Source organism: Protobothrops mucrosquamatus, unplaced genomic scaffold (genome assembly GCF_001527695.2).
Source record: "Protobothrops mucrosquamatus isolate PMUCROS unplaced genomic scaffold, P.Mucros_1.0 scaffold_145, whole genome shotgun sequence".
NCBI classification, from domain to species: Eukaryota; Metazoa; Chordata; class Lepidosauria; order Squamata; family Viperidae; genus Protobothrops; species Protobothrops mucrosquamatus.
In genome coordinates this window covers 62,084-82,974 of record NW_015386221.1, presented here as the reverse complement: position 1 = coordinate 82,974, position 20,891 = coordinate 62,084, and the positions used below count along the sequence as shown (strand labels likewise).

Sequence of the window (20,891 nt, the reverse complement as noted above, 5' to 3'; positions counted from 1 at the left end):
TCATGGGGATGCTGCAACAATATAAGTGTGAAAAACAGTCACAAGCCATTTTCAGTGCCGTTGTAACTTTGAACAGTCACCAAAAGAACTGTTGCAAGTCGAGGACTACCTATATATTAACACACTGGACAAATTCAGAATTTTGAGCAAGGAGTGCAGGTAACTTATACAAGTAGTCCTCAACTTAACGATTACAGTTGAGCCCAAGAATTCCATTGCTAAGTGAAACATTAGTTAAGTGAATTTTGCCTTCCTTGCCACAGTTGTTAAGTGAATCACTGCGGTTTTTAAGCTAGTAAAACAGTTGTTAAGTGAATCTGGCTTCCCCATTGACTTTGCTTGACAGGAGGTTGCAAAAAGTGATCACACAAACTCAGGACATGGCAACTGTCATAAATATGAGTCGGTTACCAAGCATATGAATTTTGATCACGTGACCATGGGGCTTCTGTAATAGTCATAAGCGTGAAAAATGGTCATGTCACTTTTTTCAGTGCTGTCATAACTTCAATCAGTAAATGAATTGTTGTAAATTAAAGACTACTCGTATTTAGCATAAGGCAGTCTATTCTGCTCACATAGCTTCCAAGTTACAGGTAGTCCTCAATTTACGACCACAATTGAGCCCAACATTTATATTGCTAAATGAGAAATTTGTTAAGTGAGTTTTGCCCCATTTTATGACTTTTCTTGCCACACTTAAGTGAATCACTGCAGTTGTTAAATTAGTAACATGGTTGTTAAGAGAATCTGGTTTTCCCATTGACTTTGCTTGTTAGAAAGTTGTCGCAAAAGGGGATCACATGACCCGGGACACTGCAGCCGCCATAAAAGTGAGTCAGTTGTCAAGCATCTGAATGCAAATCACGTGACCATGGGGACGCTGCTACAGTCATAAGTGTGAAAAATGGTCATAACTCACTTTTTCCAGTGCCATTGCAGCTTTGAACAGTCACTAAGCAAACTGTTGTAAGTCAAGACTACCTGTAATTCAATTTGTAGAACTCTCAACATTGGCTAACTTGCTTGGCTAACTCTCAACAATGGCTAACTTGCTAACTTCTGCGGGGGAAAAGCTCACTTTGCAGAAGAGAGATTCATAAATAGTTAGGAGATTGAATCTGTTCATTGATATCTAACTGGAAGGTATCAATTTCACAAATACTGTTCACTAAGAACTTCAGCTGAATGATAGTAAGTACTAACTAGCATTTGTAACTATGCACAACTATATAATCATATTTTACCTCTCATGATTAGTCCACATACTGGAAGAAAACCAGACGGTATGGATCCACACAGATAGAATCTTCTTCTCTGCGTACCTTCACATGTTCAGCTTAAGCTGTGGTTTGCCATGTTCGACTGAATCAGTGGATATTCTGAAACATACCCAGAAATTATACTTGGCTGGTTTCTCATTCTCCATCTGGAATGTAGGCTCTAATAAGCCTGACATTGTGGTGAACTTTGGTTAGTACTAAACAAGTAATAGAGGAAAATGTGTACTGTGTTAGCATGTGGAGGGGGAAGGAGGATAAAGAAATGTACGAGTTTGCAGCTCATTTGCAGTTGCAAGTTCATTTGGGTATTTCCAGCTTCATTCCTCTTCCATTTTTATCTCATGTTTTCTTTCTCTCTAATAATTATTTCATAGATAAAATATACGTATATATGACATACAAATAATAATTGCATCCTTGGTTTTTTTTATTGCCTTCTCAACTGCATACAGTTATATTAGATAGTTGAATGAAAGCTCCAAAGAGAACGCTTCATTAAAGATAGAGAAACTTTCTGCTGAAGGGTTTTTTTTAATGCAATAACACTCAATTTGGTATTCTTCAGAGCAGGCAGTTATTTTTGCTTGTTAAACTGCAAGAGTTATTTTAGTTTATTTCCCTTTTCTAAATGAAAAAGTTTTGAGTACACTTTTCATTTAATAGTATTAATTTTTAAATGCCTTTTACCATGTAGAATAATCCATCTCTCTTCGGTAAGACATAAAGCTTGGAAACTTGTGTTTTTTTCTGCTTTTGGGGTTACAAATGCATGCCTTTGCTTGTCAGACTAAATGTATTATTCTGTAGCTGTCTCTCCGTTCTAGATATTCAGGTTGCACAGTAAACCTGACCAAAGCAAGCAAATTCTCCAAGGATAAAGAAGGAAAATGTATGCACTCCTAGGAATCTTTTTTTCAGAACTAAAATTGACATTTTTATAAATAATTACCATGTGTAAGACCTCAAAACTCACAATCACAGCAATTCAGTGGTATGCATTTGGCATGAGTCAATTTCTGTTCTTAGTGCTTTTCATTGGAAATGGCATAAAAGTAAGACTTCTCTGAATTTTTTATGCCATGGGCTTACAGGGGACCAAAGATGTTCTTTGGTCACGGTTGTTTAAGTGTGCACACCAGCATAAATATCAAAGTGGTCATAAACTTCAGCTGCACTTCAAGGGTCATAGTTCCATTTAAATTTTCAAAGAATCTAGAAACCAACTAAGCAGTTGATAACTGTTCAGCTGCAGGTGATAAAGGAGATTTTAGATGGGACATTACTTCTCCTTCCACACCTGGCAATAGTTACATTATAGCCTTTACACAGGACCTCTTATACAATGCCGTTTTCTTATAAATGTGCCTGAACAATGGCTGAATGCTTGAATTGCAAAGCGCCTTAATGCATTTTTTAAAGACAGCTTCTATTTGCCATGGGGCTTCAGGGACATTTTTCTGCAAATACAGCAATGTCAGAAAAGACCTCAGCTCTAACTAACAGTGCTAAGTTAACTGATTGCAGTTCATCACTTAAGATATTACACCCATATTAGGAGTGTGTTCTCCCTCCCTTTCCCCTCCCCCAAAGTACTGTAGTGATATGTTGAGATATTTAAGAAGTAGATATCTGGAGGTATATGGCCACTTGTCAATTATAATACCTCTGGAAAAAGCTTAATTATAACACATGCATTGCTGAAAGATTTTTAAGTAATAAAAATATTCAGCATATTATTCTAGAAACAGTGTGGAGAAAAGGATTTATATATTAACTTGTATATAGTGGTAGGATGATTTGGTGAAAAAGCTACTAGAAGAGCTGTTTGAAAGCCATCTTTTGACAAAGGCAAGTGATGGTGTAGATTATTGATTTGAACAACAACTGAAAGTAAGAAGGGAAGTATTTTCCAGATAGTAATGATTTGTAAGAAATAGATGTCAATAAAAATGTCATTTTGATTTTTTTATGTAGTTTCCAAATATTTGGTATCCTATTTGCAACCATTGCAATTACTAAAGAATCTATGTTATTTAATTCCATGCATCCTACAAACTAATTATATTTACAAGGTCAGAATGAATGCATGTTTTCAGAAAAAATATAGGGTTATATAAATGTGTCTTCTCTTTGGCTGTTATATCACAGTTTGTTGATCTGGAGTATAATGTGTACAATTCACAAATTTGTCTGATAACAGAAAGTGGTGTGTGATTGTGTTTATTTTACTAACCAGTATATTCACAGCAATCACTTCCAAATATCTCTCCAGTAAAGATGTGTTAATTACAAAACAGACAAGGTCTTCTATTATATTAAAGCTACTAACAAGAAGACAGCAGGAATCACACATGTAAATAGCATCATCAACCCCTATTTTAGTCCTCTGTTTTGATCTGTGAGTTGCGCATAGACCAAAGGTGCTATTAAAGACTCACTGTATGAAATAGGCAGCATTATATGAACAAAATTTATTCAACAAGAAAACAGACCTTTAACATGAATTTAACAAGCCTGAGAAATTATAAACTATCATATGCTGCAGATTCATGCAGTGATAATAAACAAAAAAAGAAAAGTAAGAGGTTTCCTTAAGCTAGCCAAACCGCTAATGGTTTTGTTATAAGCTGTCTACTGTTGAAGTGACCTCTGCAAAGTCTCAAGGCACTTGCACCAGGCAGAATTAAATCGTCCAGTTGGTGAGAAGAATTGCAGGAGCGGATAGCGTGTAATAATAAAAAGCTACCTTAATCTATACCCTGCTCCCCACCATGGCATTAGAGGAAGATCTTTATTTCCTTATCTTTGGAAGAAGTAATTTTGCATTAAGCCTTTAGGCTACATTTTAATGCACTTACAAATCATTGTGGTCAAAGGAAGCTAAGATTTTAAGACAGCCAAATGCTAACAAAATTAAAGCAGTACTAATTTATTTTCCCTCAATTGACCCTGTGATCCAACTGCCTGTAAAATTCCTTTTGCAGACTGTAAGGTTACTGCATTGCTATCATGCTTTGCAGAGAACTTCAAAGTATATAAACCTAGTGAAGGCTTAAGCTACAACATATATTCAAGAGCTCACCAGGGCTTTATCCTTGAATCTTACTGTAACATAATTAACACCTCCTTCATCCATTGCTCATTAGCGTACTGGACATTAATGAGCCTATTTATTCTCATACGATTCTCTAAAGAAGGAACTTATTTGTTCTTACTGTGCAAAAAAAGCAATTATAAGATAGCTTAGAAATCAAAATGTAGGGTGTGTTGCTGCCTTTATGCTTTTTATTGCGTCCCAGATCTAATTTTAGGCTGCAGGTTGTTCAGCATGTTAGTTTTCCCTAAGACAGTTGCTATAGTGATTGCAGTGAATTCCTTTAATCTTGGTGTAGTTAAAATGTTCCTTCTTATGGGTTGAATTGATGCTGTTAAGTAGAAGCAAAATGTCACTCAAGTCATATACTTTTGTCCAGTAGTTTATAAAAAATTAATAAGAATACAGTGAGGAATTGAGCATAGTAACATTTTGTAGTGCAAGCCCATAATCACAACATCTTCCACCCAAACATGTACAACTACTGATCAAAAATACAATGAAATAAACAGAGGCAGTAACATTGGTATTTAAGGCATAGAATTGTTAGCCCATATTCTGCCCAATAAACCTTTTTAAAACTTGAATGCGTCCCCTGTTCCAAAACGTTTTTCTCCTTCAAATTCCACTGCAGAGCACTAGATGGCTAAAGGCATTTTTCTCAGAAAGATTATTAAAAATGACCTTGTAAAAATGGGCCACTATAATCATAGCACACTTGCAAAACTGATGCATGGCCATTTATTTAGCATCTATTCAAACAGCTCATCGTGAAAAGTGCATATGGAGCTCAGATCTGAGTAGAAACAATTCTCTTATAAAATACTGCTGTCTTGGATAGGTTCCATGTTTTCTAGTGGAGCAGTCAGTTCTAATCCATTCTAGGAGTGTAAGTGTTAGTAGTACTCTAAAATACAAAGCACACCTTGTGATTCTGATATAGTGCCAAGTAATTGTATCTTCCCCTCTGAGTAAATTCTTTATTTGTGTCATTTCTTATCGAGTAAATCTCTAGAGGACTACAGTGTAGGATATTTAGTTCTGTTTTTGCTTACTTTTAATTTATACTCCTTTGTGGTTGGGCATTTGCAGGTGTTCAAAAATTAGAACATATGGCTGAAATGCTGCTTCAGGAGTTTGGGAGATTCATAAGACTCAATCCATATATTACTAAAACTCTCCTGTCTGTTTGTAATCTTCAGTTAGCCCAAACAATGCATCTTAACGCAAAAAGTTTTAAATCAAGGTGCCTCAAATGTACTAGCTCAGGGGTCCTCAGCCTTGACAACTTTAAGACTTGTGGACTTCAACTCCCAGAATTCCTCAGCCAGCTTTGCTAGCTGAGGAATTCTGGGAGTTGAAGTCCACAAGTCTTAAAATTGTCAAGGCTGAGGACCCCTGTACTAGCTAAAAGAAAATGCATATAATATCTGGGACCCATTACTGTCATGGAATTGAAATTTTGAGACTCATCAGACCAGTTGTATTGGAAACTTGTGGTCATTACAGCACTGCTGCAATCGTGTGATCATGACTTCTGACACTCCCTGCCAGCTTCCTATAAACAAAGCCAACGAGGAAGCTGATAGGAAATCAGAAGGAAAACATAGTATTTTTGTACTATGAATCTAATCCCCTCCTTATTTGGTCAATAGCTTCGTTTGTGATAACGATATATATATATATTTCTTGAAATGGCGCATGGAATGCAACTGGTATCCCAAAGTGGTCATGACACAGCCTGTTAATAAGTAGAGCAATATGCAGAGTATTGGGTTACTGCATAAAGACATCAACTTCTACCTTTAGGAACTACTGCTAGGGAGAATCAAGTTCTGTCCCTCAACACAATTCAGACTCAGAGTCTAAGCAAATTTCTTGGAGGGGAGGGGGCAGGACCCTTAAAATTATGAATATGTGATCTGTAAAAAAATACATAAATTATGCTCACTCTCCCCTCCCCCCGTTCTCTCTGCACAAGTTAATGCTACTGTATAATGTTATTGAAGACCAAAATTGCTTGAAAACAGAATCACTCTGTTTAATATAGATCTAGGAGTAAGGAATAAGGGGGTGGTACTGTAGGATTTGTGAGCAGGAAGAGTAGGATGAGTATATTATAAAATCTATTGCTGAGCTTTTCTTAATTCTAGAATAAGTTAGAAAAAAAATAGGATTTTTTTTATTATTAATTAGTTCCACCGGGAGTCTGTTGCTGAAATTCGTATTTTAGTGGGAGCCATATTGATCAAATGAGGGTCTTCAATTTTATGTAAGTGCATTCTTAGTCCTATAATGGAAATGCCAGAGCTTCATCTTGGAGTTTTAGCATCTTTACACCACTAAAACTTAGTATCTATAACCTTTAACTGAGCAAACAGTAATCATAGGGGAACAGTTTTTGAACCAAAGGAGCTCAAATGGGCTAATTTACAGAATGCGTTCAAAATCTGGAACCCATGACTCTAGCGAGGTGAAAATTTGGAGAATTTGTGGTTGCTTCAGTGTTGCTGTGCTGCCACCCAGAGGTTCAGTAGACTGGTCCCACCCTAGCCTTCCAGAAGCCAGGTAGACCAGTTCACTTTTTGCCTGATGGAGATCAGAGAAATTGGATTCACCTGAGCTTGCCGGAGTCTGGATAGACCAGACCCACCATCAGCTGCTGGAGGGTGGTCAGTTGTGGTAAAGCTGGCAGGAAATCGGAAGTCACTCCCATTCCTACTTTTTTTTTTTTTTTTTTGCTTTTGATCATTTTTTTTTCTGTTTAGGAAAGGAAATATCTCTGAAACAATGATTCAGCAGGTCACAGGATGTCCAGTAAATGCTTTGCCATTGAGTTTTCCTCCTTCCCTTATCAGTTCATATCACTACTCATAAAATGCTACGCCAGACTTTGTTTTAATCATTGCTTGTTGAATAAATAATACGTCTGTAGCTTGCAAACAATCATCAGATTCACATAACATGCTAACCTAAAACAAATTAGCTACCGCATGGCTTAGTGCAACGCGCAACTCAGTTGTTATCCATTGTTTTCATCATTGGTAACCATATTAAAATGTACAGATTGAACATTGTGTGAACTAAAATATGAACACCAGATGAACTTTAAAAGCAAGATCATTATGTCAACAAACTGAGACTTCAATTTATTTCATTTATTCAGTGCTTAAAGCAACTCGAGTGCAGGATTCTCATTCAACCGTCTTGTTTGTTGAGCAGTAAAATGTGTAGATGATGCATATTTCATAACTTTGGAGCATTAATATATTGGTTTTAGCTGTCTTGCCCTTGTGAAAAAGCATAATGACTATAAATTATCTCACATCATTTTTCAATAACATTTATGCATTTACCTGTTCTGCTGCAAAAGAGATACAGAAGACAGCTTAAGATCCTATCTGCTGCCCATGAGAATAAACTGAAACAAGAGCCAAACAGTTTTGTAGTTTCATAATTATTTGTTGTTGGTCACAAACTTGTTTGGGTTTTTTAAAACCTTCATTTATTTTAGTCATAGAGATCTTATTGGATGCTATTGAGCCTCCAACATCTTCCTTATGCTTCCCTTTGTGTAACGATAGATCGTCCCCTTTCATCATGCCATTGTTTTATATAGAAACAGCATTTGGATTCAAATGCTGATACAAAAACATCATACATGGAGGGAAATGATTGCTGTTCTTTGACAATTCATCATATGCAAATGAATGCATATTTATTGAAAACCACTGTTACGTTTCTCCACTTGAAATTTATAGCCACCTTCATTCACTTCCTTATACTGGTATATCATTCTGTAAGACTGGTATATAGCTGAGAGAACGCCTTTCCAAAAGGCACCTATGAGAAGCAGACTGCAGACTGTTAAGTGTACAGCTCATCTTAAACAATATAGACGTGTATGTGTTCTTAGCATGTTGAGCTCAGGTTACTTGAGAAATGGCTGGACTCTGTATGAGTAATACTGTAGTTCAGAGGTTTTCAAACCTTTTCAGGCTGCAGAGCTGTTAGCTTAAAAAAAAAATCTTGGAACCTCCAATCAAAAGGCAAAGTTTTAGTGACATAAAATTGACTCATTTGAGTGAACTTTTTTTTTTTTCCTGGTCCTTAGTCTCTCACAAAACCCATTAAAATTTAGAGTACCACAGAACGGTTTGAAAATTTCTGTTCTAGTCTTTAATCTGTATTGCTCCACATTCTATTTTTCTTAGAATCAGGAAATCATTTTTTCCTGATTTTACAGAATTAAAAATAAATCATAAAGTTTTGAAAGTCACCATCTGTATTACTATCATTGTGACCTTATTTTTGTTTGCCTTGTTTTTTGCTCTCTTTTACTCTCGGCCATGACACTGACAAGGTTATCATAATCCATCCGACAGTGTGTAGCCTCTTTCCTACTTGCAGGAAATAAAAAGCATCTGACTAGGAGGGAATACATGGAGCAAGTTCCTTGCTGGCTATAATTTTGTTGTCATTTCAAGTGTTCCGTTGGTATAATTGATGTGACACGACTGGGCTTTACACACAGTCCCTTAGCTTGTGCTCAGTTTCAGAGTTAGTCTCCCTATCGTTCAATTTGTTTTTAAAGTTACATTGTATGTATATATATGTATGTATGTATGTAAACATAACCATCAAAAGCGGATAAGAGAGCATGAAACTTAATTTATTTTCTCTCATCACCTTGAAAAATGTAGTAATTGGTGTCCTCTTGCAATACTAAACTGAGTTGCTGTGCTGATGGCAGAGCCAGCAGGCGGTTCTTTTTTATTAATATTATAATTAAATAATTTTCTGGAAAAAGACCAAAAACAGATGCGACTTGATTGTGAAGTCTCTGCTGTTCCTTGGTGCAATCACTTGCATTTTCTTCAGAGAATTGACTTTTCTGTCTTGTTTTTACAGGTTGTTATCGATGCCTTCAGATTAATCAATGCTAATATGATGGTCTTAGGACATGAACCAAGACAAACAACTTCAAATCTGGGTCACTTAAACAAGCCATCTATCCAGGTATTTAATATTAATGTACTGAATGTAGCTTAAACCGTGTGTGTGTGTGTGTCTATGAATATACAGATGCACAAAAAAATTAATTTGATAAAGATTTAGATCTAGTGATTACTTTTTGATTTTTTCAATAATTTCAGATAGCTTGAAGATATTAGTAATGCATACTACTCTTTTACAGTTGCTCTGTCCTGATAAAATGTACTATTGTTTTAGAAATTGTCTGCAGATTTTCTTACTAACCAGTTCAAATCATTTTATATGCATGTTTGTGACTATTACATGATGGGGAGGGCAGTGCCTTATTGATATTTATGTGTTCTATTACTCTTCGCCTTAATTTTCCTTATGGATACAGAGGTCACCAGGGCAGTTTAGATTTCTTGGAAAATAGACACTGACTACAGTACATATATGCCACAAATATGTTTTCATTTCAGAAGATGTCTCTCTTTTTTCTCCGAGAGGCTTTGTTTATAATATCCTTGAGAATAGGCAGGGGACTTGTTTGCTTTCCTTCATGAGCCTATAGACCATGGATGATATTCATCAGTAACTTTGTATGTATGGTAACAAATCGAAAAGCCTACTCACAGTATTAGGCAGAATCCAGAAAATAATTTCAGAATGAAATCCTTAAGTATAGTTCATTTCTTTTAATGGGGTTATTTTCATGAAATATGCATAGGATTGCAATTTACTGTTACTATTTACTAATAAGAATAATAATAACTGCAAGTCCTTTGGAAGGATTTCATAGGTGGATAAAATGCCATATAAAGGACTTGATAGGTGATCTAAACATCTGAACTGCACAACCAATTATAATAATGATATTGTAATAAATAAGTAATTATTTACTATTTCCTAAATAAATAAGTTGGAACCTCAAGACTGCAGGTCAGAAAGGATGAAATCCCTCCGGAAATAAAACTTCATATTGTTATTGACTCCATCTTTCCTTTATAAAGATGTTGATTTTAAAATTCTCAATTTTATTTTAGAAATATGAAGCAGCCATCAAGCATGTTCCCATTCTGTCATCGCCTGCAGATGAATTATAATTTTTTTGTTTACTGTTAAGAATTACAATAGTACTTCTCTTAATTGCAAGCAATGTCTCTCATATTCCCCACTGGTCCAGGTTTTAAGATGACTTAGATAATGTTAGAGAACACAGCTTTGTCTTAGCTGCAGTGAAGTTTGATATGGATGCATTTACATCTTCTGGTTGAGCTGAGACTAAGGGAATTTGTTCTGGGAACTTGCTAGAAGGAAAGAGGATATAATTGTGCAGCTTGCTGTTTGTTTTGTAAGCTTCAGACCAAGATACTAAATTAACCTTATAAATAACAATGAATGTAAGATCTACTTATTCATAGTAAGAGATGGATGTAAACAGAGATCCATGCAGAAAGTATTTTGTTTCTTAAACAGGCATTCCCCCGTGAATGATTATTGCTTTGTCATTATCATTTTTCTGCACTAAAGGTAATAGTGCCAAAAATATTATTTTTCTTTTAAAATGAATTTTAAAAATCCCAGTCAGTTGCCATCAGAAGTCTAATTATTTCTCTGAAGATTAATTACAGGACTTCTAATAGCAACACATGCTGCAAACACAGTACTTGTAGTTGAAAACAGCAAATACTACTGTTGAGCTGCAATTTTTGTTCCTATCTTGACAATCTTGTATCTGTCAATAGTTTATACTCATATTTCAAAAACTATATGGGCTTCATGAATGATTATTTACAGATTTCCCTAATAAAATAGAACAACTTTTTCAATACCAAAGAATTTCTATTTAACAAGAATGAATAAAATTACTCCTGATTAGAATTGGTACAAACTACAAAGCCTAATGAGTATGGAAGAACCCTCTAATGTTTTTGATTGGGTACAGGCAAGCCTGTGCTTGTATGTTTCTAGAGAATATATTACTGGGCCTTTCAAGGCTGTATGTAATGACCTTTTATGCAAACCCCACGGTATTGTACTGCTTCCTAATTTTTCTATTTTTTATTATTTGCTTTCGGAAAGTTAAGTATCTTACTTTCAGTTCAGCTGTTATACAAGTATAGTCAGCCTATAAGATTGCTTTTTGCTTATTCCAGCTATAACCCTGACTTGTATATTTAAACATTTCCTCTAAAATTAGTCAACTTGACATACCCCATTCGTTAGGAAAAGAACTACCAAAAAGGGATCTGCATATTATTTGGTAATATCTCCCCATATAAAATGTAATACACTGCTTCCACTACTGAAGAGGTAGACTACTCTTCAGTGGAAACACTGGCAACAGAATAAAAGCTTAGCAGCAGTATTCAGTTGAGGATTTAATTTTGCTTTGTACATCTGTGGCTTTTTTGGATCCTAATCAGAAATAGTTCTGGGCATTTATTTAACTTTTGTTTGAACTAGAGAATCAAATAAAAATGGAATTTTAACAGAAATACAGATTCTTGATGGTTTGCTTGTAATCATTTAAAAAAACCATTGCATTATAAATGCTCCACAATTATCATCTGTAGTATATTTATTTATGCATTCCACACCATTTATATGCCACCTCTACTGTAGATTCACACTACAAAACAACTGAAATTTGTTTAAGTTAAATCCATTAATTAGGACAATGATTAATTATACTGTGTGCCAAGCTATTATTTTAAAAGTATCTCTGTCTATTGTATATTTATTGCCTTACCATTAAAAATATGCTTCATTTGAGTGTGCAGTACCAGAACATCTAGATATCGTTAAGTAGCTGCATATTTTCAGGAAAAAAGTTCATAAACTCATACCCTGAATGCAATATTTTAAGATAAATATTCTGTTTTGTTTGGCAGAAATGATCAGGTGCATTTTAGTAATGCTTTTTAAACATTCTCTTTCCAGGCTTTAATCCATGGGTTGAACAGACATTACTATTCCATTACTATCAACTACAGGAAGAATGAATTAGAACAGAAGGCAAGCTCTGTTTTCCTAGAATATTTTCAGTTACTAGTAACAAAAAATATCTTTGTCACTTCGATTCTTTATCACAGCAGGGGAATTTTTCTGACCAAGAGTTACAGAGGATGGGGCAGTATATTGGGCTACGGTTGGGGGGGGGGTGTTAATTGCCTCAAGGTATTTTATTTTGTCTTTTGTGAGGGCTTTTAAATTATATTGAGCCTATTTTAAGGATTAAACTACCATTTATGAGTATTCCTTTCCAGCTAATAAGAAAATGCTATTGAAATTTATTAACCCTAATAATTCGGGGTCTCCACATCTGCCTAATGTCATATAGCTGATCCATTGTCAACGCAAATAAAGTCTCAATGTGAACTGTGGTAGAAAGCAACATTTCTTCCAGAAGACATCTGCATGCATAAGTAGTCAAATGTGCTAGTAAATATGTGGTTGGCAAAAATCAGTCTGACTTAGACAATTTATGAACATCTTTGTTTAAATTATGATAAAAATATGGCTATTCTATTTTTAAAGCTACATGTTTCTGAAAGCTATTTTCTGTTTTTGTAGTGCTATTACAATGAATCTGTTAATTTTCTTGCCTTTATTTATTTATTTTTAAAAGCACATACACTCTTTTCTTACATAGCTCAAACCTGCTTACACAAGCCAGCTTATCCATATAATCCATCCAAAAATAATTCAGCTATTCTTGAATATTTACAATCAACAAAACATATAAACAGCAGCAACTGATTGAAATTTTATTTTGTAAAGCATATTAGACACAGTTTACCAGCCTTCTCAAACATTTGCGTGATTGAGCACTGGCAGTTTTGTTCAAGGAGCCCAGGGCTACCACTGTTGTTCTTAAATATATATATATACAATTTTTCTTTCATTTTCTGAGGTAAGTTCTGTGAAGGTTGTTAGATCAGCCACAGGTATCATTTTTTTCCACAAATTATAACTATAGGCATACTTTTGTATCTATAGTTCCAGTAGTCTAACTAAAAACATAACTCTGTATACTTTTTTCCAAGTTTGCTAATTTTTCCCAAATGCAGACATTTTAGTTTTTATGCCCACAATAGATTCCATCTGTTCATGATTAAAGTTGATTTTAGAGGCAATATTAACTGTTCAGATACCTTTCCACACTAATTATCTTTATAGGAGAATGTAGACATTAACTAAGGTCATTCTTCAATCATAAGTGTTCAGTAGTGTTCTTGAAGGTGATAGATTCAAACAGAAAAACCAGTCTTCTCACCAGGAGCTCAGTTGGGCTTGCAAGAACCAAGTGCTAAGGTCTTTGCTGCTTCAAATTCTCACTGCTATAGGAAACACAGGAGGGCAATTTTGTTGAAGTAGGGAACGGTTGTGTGAGCTTAGATGCTCTGTGTGATATACCTGCACTTTCAAAACATGGGAAAAGTGATATTTGAGCTGGTTCTTTTGCATCTTGGTTTATACAGTGCATCTTTTTCCCCCCTCTGCATTCTGGAGGTTGGGCTTTAAAATTAAGCTTTGGGAACATTACTTTGGTTCATTTCACTGCATGCATTTTTATCAAGGTGATAACAGTAATTGTCAAGTGTGATTTAAAAAGGGTTTAAGAAATGAAGATTATTTTCATGAATGTATGCAGCCTTTGCTCAGTGTCCTGGCATCCATGCTTCCTATATCTTCCTTGTCTGTATTCATGATTTCATACTCATGGCTGAGAATAGGACTTCTGCCGTTTTAACACCAATTATTTATTGGAAGCTGATAGTCTGGCAAAAGGCCTAAAACCACATGAACCCAAACAGGTTTTAGCACTCAATCATGTCTTCATAAATCCCCCTATGAGTGTGGGTTCAAATTTCACAATGACCTTACAAAGCAAACAATTTTTATCTTATCAGATGGACTCAGAGGGAATGGATAGTTAAGTCTATGATGAGCTAATGTATGAGACAGAAAAAGTTGTCTGAGGTAGCCTAGATAATTCGGGGTTGACACCAGTTTTCTAAATTTAAACTCTCCCATGCTAGAAACTTTTGTATCTCTTTGTATTTATTATGATAAAGCATAACTGAGCTACTTTTAGCTCCATATTCTGCTTCTGTTATGGCACCGGAATGTTGCCCCCTTGAAATGAAGGATTCAGCAGTCTTTGTAGATTTCCTGTTGTACCATTTTTTCTCCCGTCCCTCACTTTAAAGAATTGAGGGAGAAATCTCTAAAAAAAAGAGTCAGCAGTCTTGCTGGGAGTTAGAAAGGAAAAGAACATTATTAAATATTCTCTCCTAGTCATCTGGCTATTTTTTCCTGCTCTGGATCAGAACTCATCTTCCTGTTCTAGATTAGAACTCATCTTAAGAAATGCTTCTATCATTATTTGTTTGTTTATATTTATTTATTAAATGTATATGTCACCTGTCTCACTGTAACAATGACTCTGGGTGGCTTATAGCATAATAAGGTAATACAAAATAATTAAAAATTAAGAAATATTAAATCATTAACTAGAGTTTCTCTGGACAGCAAGACAGGCAACATATAATTTTAAAAATAAATAAATTAACAAAGAAATTAGGTCTAACCTAGTAGTTATTTGTGATTTCTCATCTGTCCTCCTAATACCACTTTCATGTTCAAAATGTGTAAATGTATAAGCCACAAATACGGTTATTTTACTATTTGCTCTCTATTGTTCTTCTTTCTTTTGGGTAGATGTTACTGAATTTACATAAGAAAAGTTGGATGGAAGGTTTAACTCTTCAAGACTACAGTGAACACTGTAAGCTCAATGAAACAGTGGTAAAGGAAATGCTGGAACTAGCAAAGAACTATAACAAGGTACCATATTGGGCCTCTGCCAGACAATTACTTGACTTGTCAGGTTAGCTTCTGGAAGCATCGATTCAAAAATTGATTCCAATGTAATGTGGAGAAAAAGGAAATACCCAACCTTGAAAAAATAAAATGACATTAATAATTTCAAGAAATTAGCACAACTTATATTAACATCTTGGAAATGGACAGACCTTGCCTTTTATTTTTTTAAAAACCCAAGTCATTGCAGTCAAAGCAAAGAAATGCTGAGTTTTGTGAAAAGATGTGCAGGTCAAAAGTAGTGAAAAGGCTTCTTGCTTGTGTTGTCAGAGGAATTTGTGTTAGAGTCAGTGACATTTGTATAATCCATGTTATTTCTGATTTTGTTCTCTTTTCATTGTATTGAGAAGATATGTTGCTCTGACCAAATTGATATTAACCATACACCACTAAGCACTTATAAAAATCATTCGAATAATTTTGAGGAAGGCATTGGCTTCTGTCCTGATGTACTATTTAGTGCCTTTGTTGAACCACTATAGTGAAGGGGATTTGGGGGGGGGGGTGTCCCTTAAAATAACATTAAAGCTTCAGCTTCAATGGAAAAAGACAAAGTTTATATTTTGAGAAGCTTTTGAAATAATAAGATACTAAATACCAACCTTTTTTACATTTGTTTTACAGGCTGTGGAAGAAGAGGATAAAATGACACCTGAACAGCTGGCAATAAAAAATGTTGGCAAGCAGGTAAGAAACTACACTGGTATGAAAAAAAATTACTTGTGTGTTTAATCATATATGGATGATTTTTGTTGTTCTTAATTTCTATAACAGCCATTTATTTCCACTATAATTACTTAAAGTCCATGACTTAAAAGTGTATCAACAATGGACATAAAATTGACATTTGACATCTGATATAGCCAGGCAGTTCTTATTTAGCAACCACAATTGGGACCAGAAATCTGGTTGTTAAGTGAATCAGACACTAAGTAATACCAAGACTGTGCTTATGATCTTAATTTAGTTTTCTGTGAAGGTCATAAATATGGGGATAGTAAAGTTATTTTTTCATCACTGTTGTAACTGCAAACTGCTGAATGAGGCAGTTACTAAACAAGTACCTGTAAAGTAGTTTTTCTTCCTTAATAAATCATCTTTTATCCCTAGCCTTACATATAGTGTGTTTCTCCTAGTATTCAGGATGCCTGAGTATAATGTAGTATAATGTATAATGAGTATGTTTGTTTATTAAATTTCTAGAACACCCATCTCATTTAAGAAGTGACTCATTATGAGGAACTCACAATTTTTCTTACATATCTTTTTCCATTGTTGCCTGTTAAAGTGTGCTAAAAAGAAATCTCTATATTGCAGATTTATAATTCTGCTTTCAAATAAAAGCGAGTGCTACAGTGGATAGTGAGAGGCTGGATTATATATCAGCAATCTGTAGTTTAAATATTACTTGATTAGGTGGTCTTAAGATTTGTAGTTGTGTCTCTGCCCTTTTCCTTAGTTTTAGAAATGATATTAAACTAATATGTTCATATGGTATATTGACTCCCATAACTTCTTCAAGAACATTTACTTGGAAATGATGTATGTGCACTCCAGGGTGCCTGGGTTCAGAAAGTCACTTGTCTAAAAGGTGATCTAAATATTCTTGAACGTATTTTGATCAATTTAGAATAGAATAGAACAGTGATGGTGAACCTTTTAGAGACCAAGTGCCCAAACTGCAACCCAAAACCCACTTATGTATCATTGGGTGCCGGGTGGGCATGGCCCATTGGGTGGGTGTGGCTGTGGTAGTAACAGCAGACTGGGTGGGACTAAAAAGTTCAATCAATTCCAACGTTGCGATATCTTTTTCTTCCCGCGAGAAGTTGAAATTGATTGATTGAACCTTTTTTTTTACACACGGCGGCAGAGGCCTAAAGCAAAAAGGTATTATAAAACCCAGCTGTAGGACTGGGACAATGGTGCGCGTGCCCACAGAGAGGGCTCTGAGTGCCACCTGTGGCACCCGTGCCATGGGTTCGCCACCATGGGAATAGAATATATTGTGATTGTGTAACTCACAATGAACTTAAGTGCTGTCCACAGTGCACGCTACATACAAGTAAAAACCACAAATAAAAACATACATTGTATACCCACATCCTTCACATTCTATTCACCATTGTGCTGTCCCTAATATTGCACTTCAGTGTTGCAGCTTCATTTCCACACTATAAGGAAAATTATCTCAAGAGATACTTAATCTATGTTTTGGAAAAGGTTGTCAAGACTTTAGCTTTTGAATGTATGATTATTTAGCTATTGTTTTAATTGTGTCTTTATTGTTCAATATCTTCTTTTGCCTGTTAACTGTCTGAATATTATCAGATGGAAAGATGGGGTACATATTTAAATAACAATAAGCTTCCAGCAGTCTAACCCTCATAGCTAACTATTGGGAAATATAGCTCAGCAGTCTCTGTATTCCTGCAGGAGAACAATATTGTTGGAAGAGAAAACTCTAAAGATCACAGAACATGCAGAGTTTTTTTAAAGTAGTTCTTAAATTTAGCAATACAAATAATAAAGTCTGAATTATTGCAGATATTAAAATCAAAAATTGTCACTATTAGCTGTAGTTATCTAAATGATGAAACAACAATGTGAAGTTAGTGCTTAATAGCTTTTATCTTTTCTGTTCCCTTTGAAACGAATTGGGCTTTTCCTAAAAGCTTAGTCTTAGATAATAATAGCTAAGTGACCTGCCTGGTGGAAGGGATTCAGGAAACCATGACCAGAGATTTGGATCCAGTGAGGAATCCTTATTCCAAGCTAACTTACTCCTTAATGAAACCACATTAACCAATCCAGACATGGATATACTTTTTTTTTCTCCAGTGGCAAGCTATGCATAAATTAAATATTGAACACTTCTAAAAATAACACTTTAGCAGTACTTCAGGTTTCCACTTCAAACATAGGGCTTTTCCCCCTTAAGTGTATTTTATGGTTTGTTTTCATTTATTTAATTGGAAAGTGCTTTTGTTTTGAGTGAGTATATCTTAAAATAACATGGGATGAAATCCCAGTTCCATTGGAAGCAAATGGCAAAGCTCCCATTGATTTCATTAATGAACTTGATAAATAAAGAATGTTATGATGGAGTTATTATTTAAATTGACTAGTAATTTACAAATGTGATACATATATAAGTACTTAAATATAGTATACAGTATGCGAGATGTTTAGATCATTATTATTTGAATCGCAGTGTAAAAGTAATTAATGTACTGTACATCATATTTGGCCCTATGTTTACAACATAGCTTGGTTTTCAAGAAAAATCGTTTGTAAAATGACCCAAGTGTTTTGAAAGTCTATTTTAGACAAGCTCACAGCTCCAATCAACTGTCAGCACACTAGTAATTAAGATGTGATAAAAAAATCTTTCATTATGAAACCAAATTCTGGATTGTAAATCAGCAAGAGTTTTTTAAGCTGGGCAGTATTAAAGTACTTGCACAGTATAAAATAATTAGTTTGCTAATACCTTTTATAACTTCATGCATAGCACTGTTTCTTGACTCAAAATTAGGGCCATAAATATGTCTATTGATCACTGGTGGTCCAGCATTTGTGCATTTAGTTTTGCCTGGGATAGATAATTCCTGGAAAATGTTAGGGAATTTCTAGAAGCTTAGCATTCAGATAAACCAGCCATCAATATAAATAGAAATAAATCAAATTTACACATCATTCAAAAGAGACAATAAAAAAGCTAAGAAAAAAACAACCAGAACACATTCTTTCCAGCAGCCAGTATCCAGATAAATGGGAATTAACACAAGGCAGACATCAAGAAGAAAATCATATCCTAATCAAGAAACTACCAAGGGGAAAACCACATCCCCCAAACACTGCGAGGTCAAGCTATTATATATAAATAGGGAACAAGCCTGCCTATTTTATGTATAGCACTGATGATTTCGCTAGCACTGATGATGTTACCTAGTTTAGTAATGAAGCATCTGAAGTAAACAACCAAATTTAGAGAGCATCAAGGACTCCACAGTATTTCTATCTGATAATTTTAAATGACCAAGAAAATACTATAGTTGGCAGTATAAAAAAATTAATAACTAATACATAGAAATGTAAATCCAACTGTTCAAAATTCCAATTTTACATCAATACTGGGATAGCATTCAGACAGATATAAAAAATATGCAGCCCCGGGCAATCTAACAGCTCATAATTTCAGCAGTATTTTTGTTAGATACTGCCTTATATTGCTTGCATAATAGAACTCTGAACTTTAATTGCTTAACTGTATCAGTACTGCATTAAATGGAAACAACCATTTGTAAATGTGATATTTCAATAAATTATAAACAATCTTTTGAAATTATATTTTAGGATCCTAAACGTCATTTAGAAGAACACGTGGATGTGCTGATGACTTGCAACATTGTCCAGTGTTTAGCAGCAATGTTGGATACTGTTGTATTTAAATAATGACTTATCATAAATGTTATTTGCTGACTATAATCATCTATTGTTTAAAGCACTGAGGCTAAGATATATTTGGATGTCAGAGACATCTGGCATCATTTGCAGTCTAAGAGCATCACTCTAACACCTTTTCATCTCTGTTGTGCAATTACTTTGGGTATTTTTTTAATGCAAGATCTCTGCAGATTCTAAAACAATTCAAGAACAAGGTTAAAAAGCGTATTTTCATTTTCGTTTTGAAGATAATTGGCAGCACATATATATCTTAATTATTGATATGTGGCTTTTTAAAATGTCTGTTAAACTACTTAGTGTTTTGCTGACATTGTAATTGAGAAAGAATCAATTATTGACAATACTGTACAAAATTCAACAAGGAGAGAAATGCCTTTCATTTGCCATGGACATGATTTTTTTGTTAATGAAAACCTGGTCATCAATTTTGTTGAACCTTCTGTCTAATGACATTTCTGTAACTTACACATCTGCTTTGTCAAACACAGAACTCAGTAGAATTCCCCAAAAGTACAGTTTCCTGTCCCCGTCCCCAAAGTTCCTCCTTCCATATAGCTGTAAATGTCTCTACAATGTATAAACAAAGCACAGAAGATAATAAAAGCCTAGAACCAACATCTGAAAAGTTACAACAAATCTGTTACAGACAATGTCATCAAAATATGGATATTATTTGTCAACCTACTCTGTAAATACCATTGAAGTACATGCTGAGAGATAAAATTACAATTTATTTTGGGTTTTTTTTAAACATTGAAAATAGACATTTCTGAAAGAAAGCTGCAGGGCTTTCCAACATTATGTACACAACTAAAGTATAAGAAAAAAAAATATTGACCTCTTTATGAGAAACTGTTATGGAAACCAATTTTTAATTTGTAAATGAAATACAAGTTTATAAAGGAATAAAGAAATACCAATTGCTAAGAAATAGTCTGGGTCTAATTATTTTTTATTTGTATAATTGATAAATTTAACCATCACAGTACTTTTTTTATTTGTTTTTATTCTGCCTTTATTTTTATGAATACACATAAAAAACCCTAATATGTAATTGCTTTATTTGCTATGCTCCCTGTATAAATCAACAGAAATCACATTATTTGCTTATTTTTATCCCGCCTTTATTATTTTTAAAAATACAACATTAAAAAACCCTAATATATAATTGCTTTAGT

At 34.5% G+C, this 20,891-nt stretch overlaps 1 protein-coding gene across 3 annotated transcripts in view; it reads left to right on the top strand.

The window, feature by feature from the left end:
* The window catches only part of PSMD14 (proteasome 26S subunit, non-ATPase 14), a 53,639-nt gene extending 32,995 nt beyond the window's left edge, over positions 1 to 20,644 (top strand). For all 3 annotated transcript variants that reach the window (XM_015819039.1, XM_015819023.1, XM_015819031.1), the window contains exons 9-13: positions 9,289 to 9,391; positions 12,293 to 12,372; positions 15,082 to 15,207; positions 15,868 to 15,930; positions 19,603 to 20,644. In XM_015819039.1, the coding sequence (XP_015674525.1) occupies positions 9,289 to 9,391; positions 12,293 to 12,372; positions 15,082 to 15,207; positions 15,868 to 15,930; positions 19,603 to 19,701 (471 nt within the window). In that variant the 3' untranslated portion in view covers positions 19,702 to 20,644. The remainder of the gene's footprint in view (positions 1 to 9,288; positions 9,392 to 12,292; positions 12,373 to 15,081; positions 15,208 to 15,867; positions 15,931 to 19,602) is intronic.
* Positions 20,645 to 20,891: the final 247 nt, after the last annotated feature.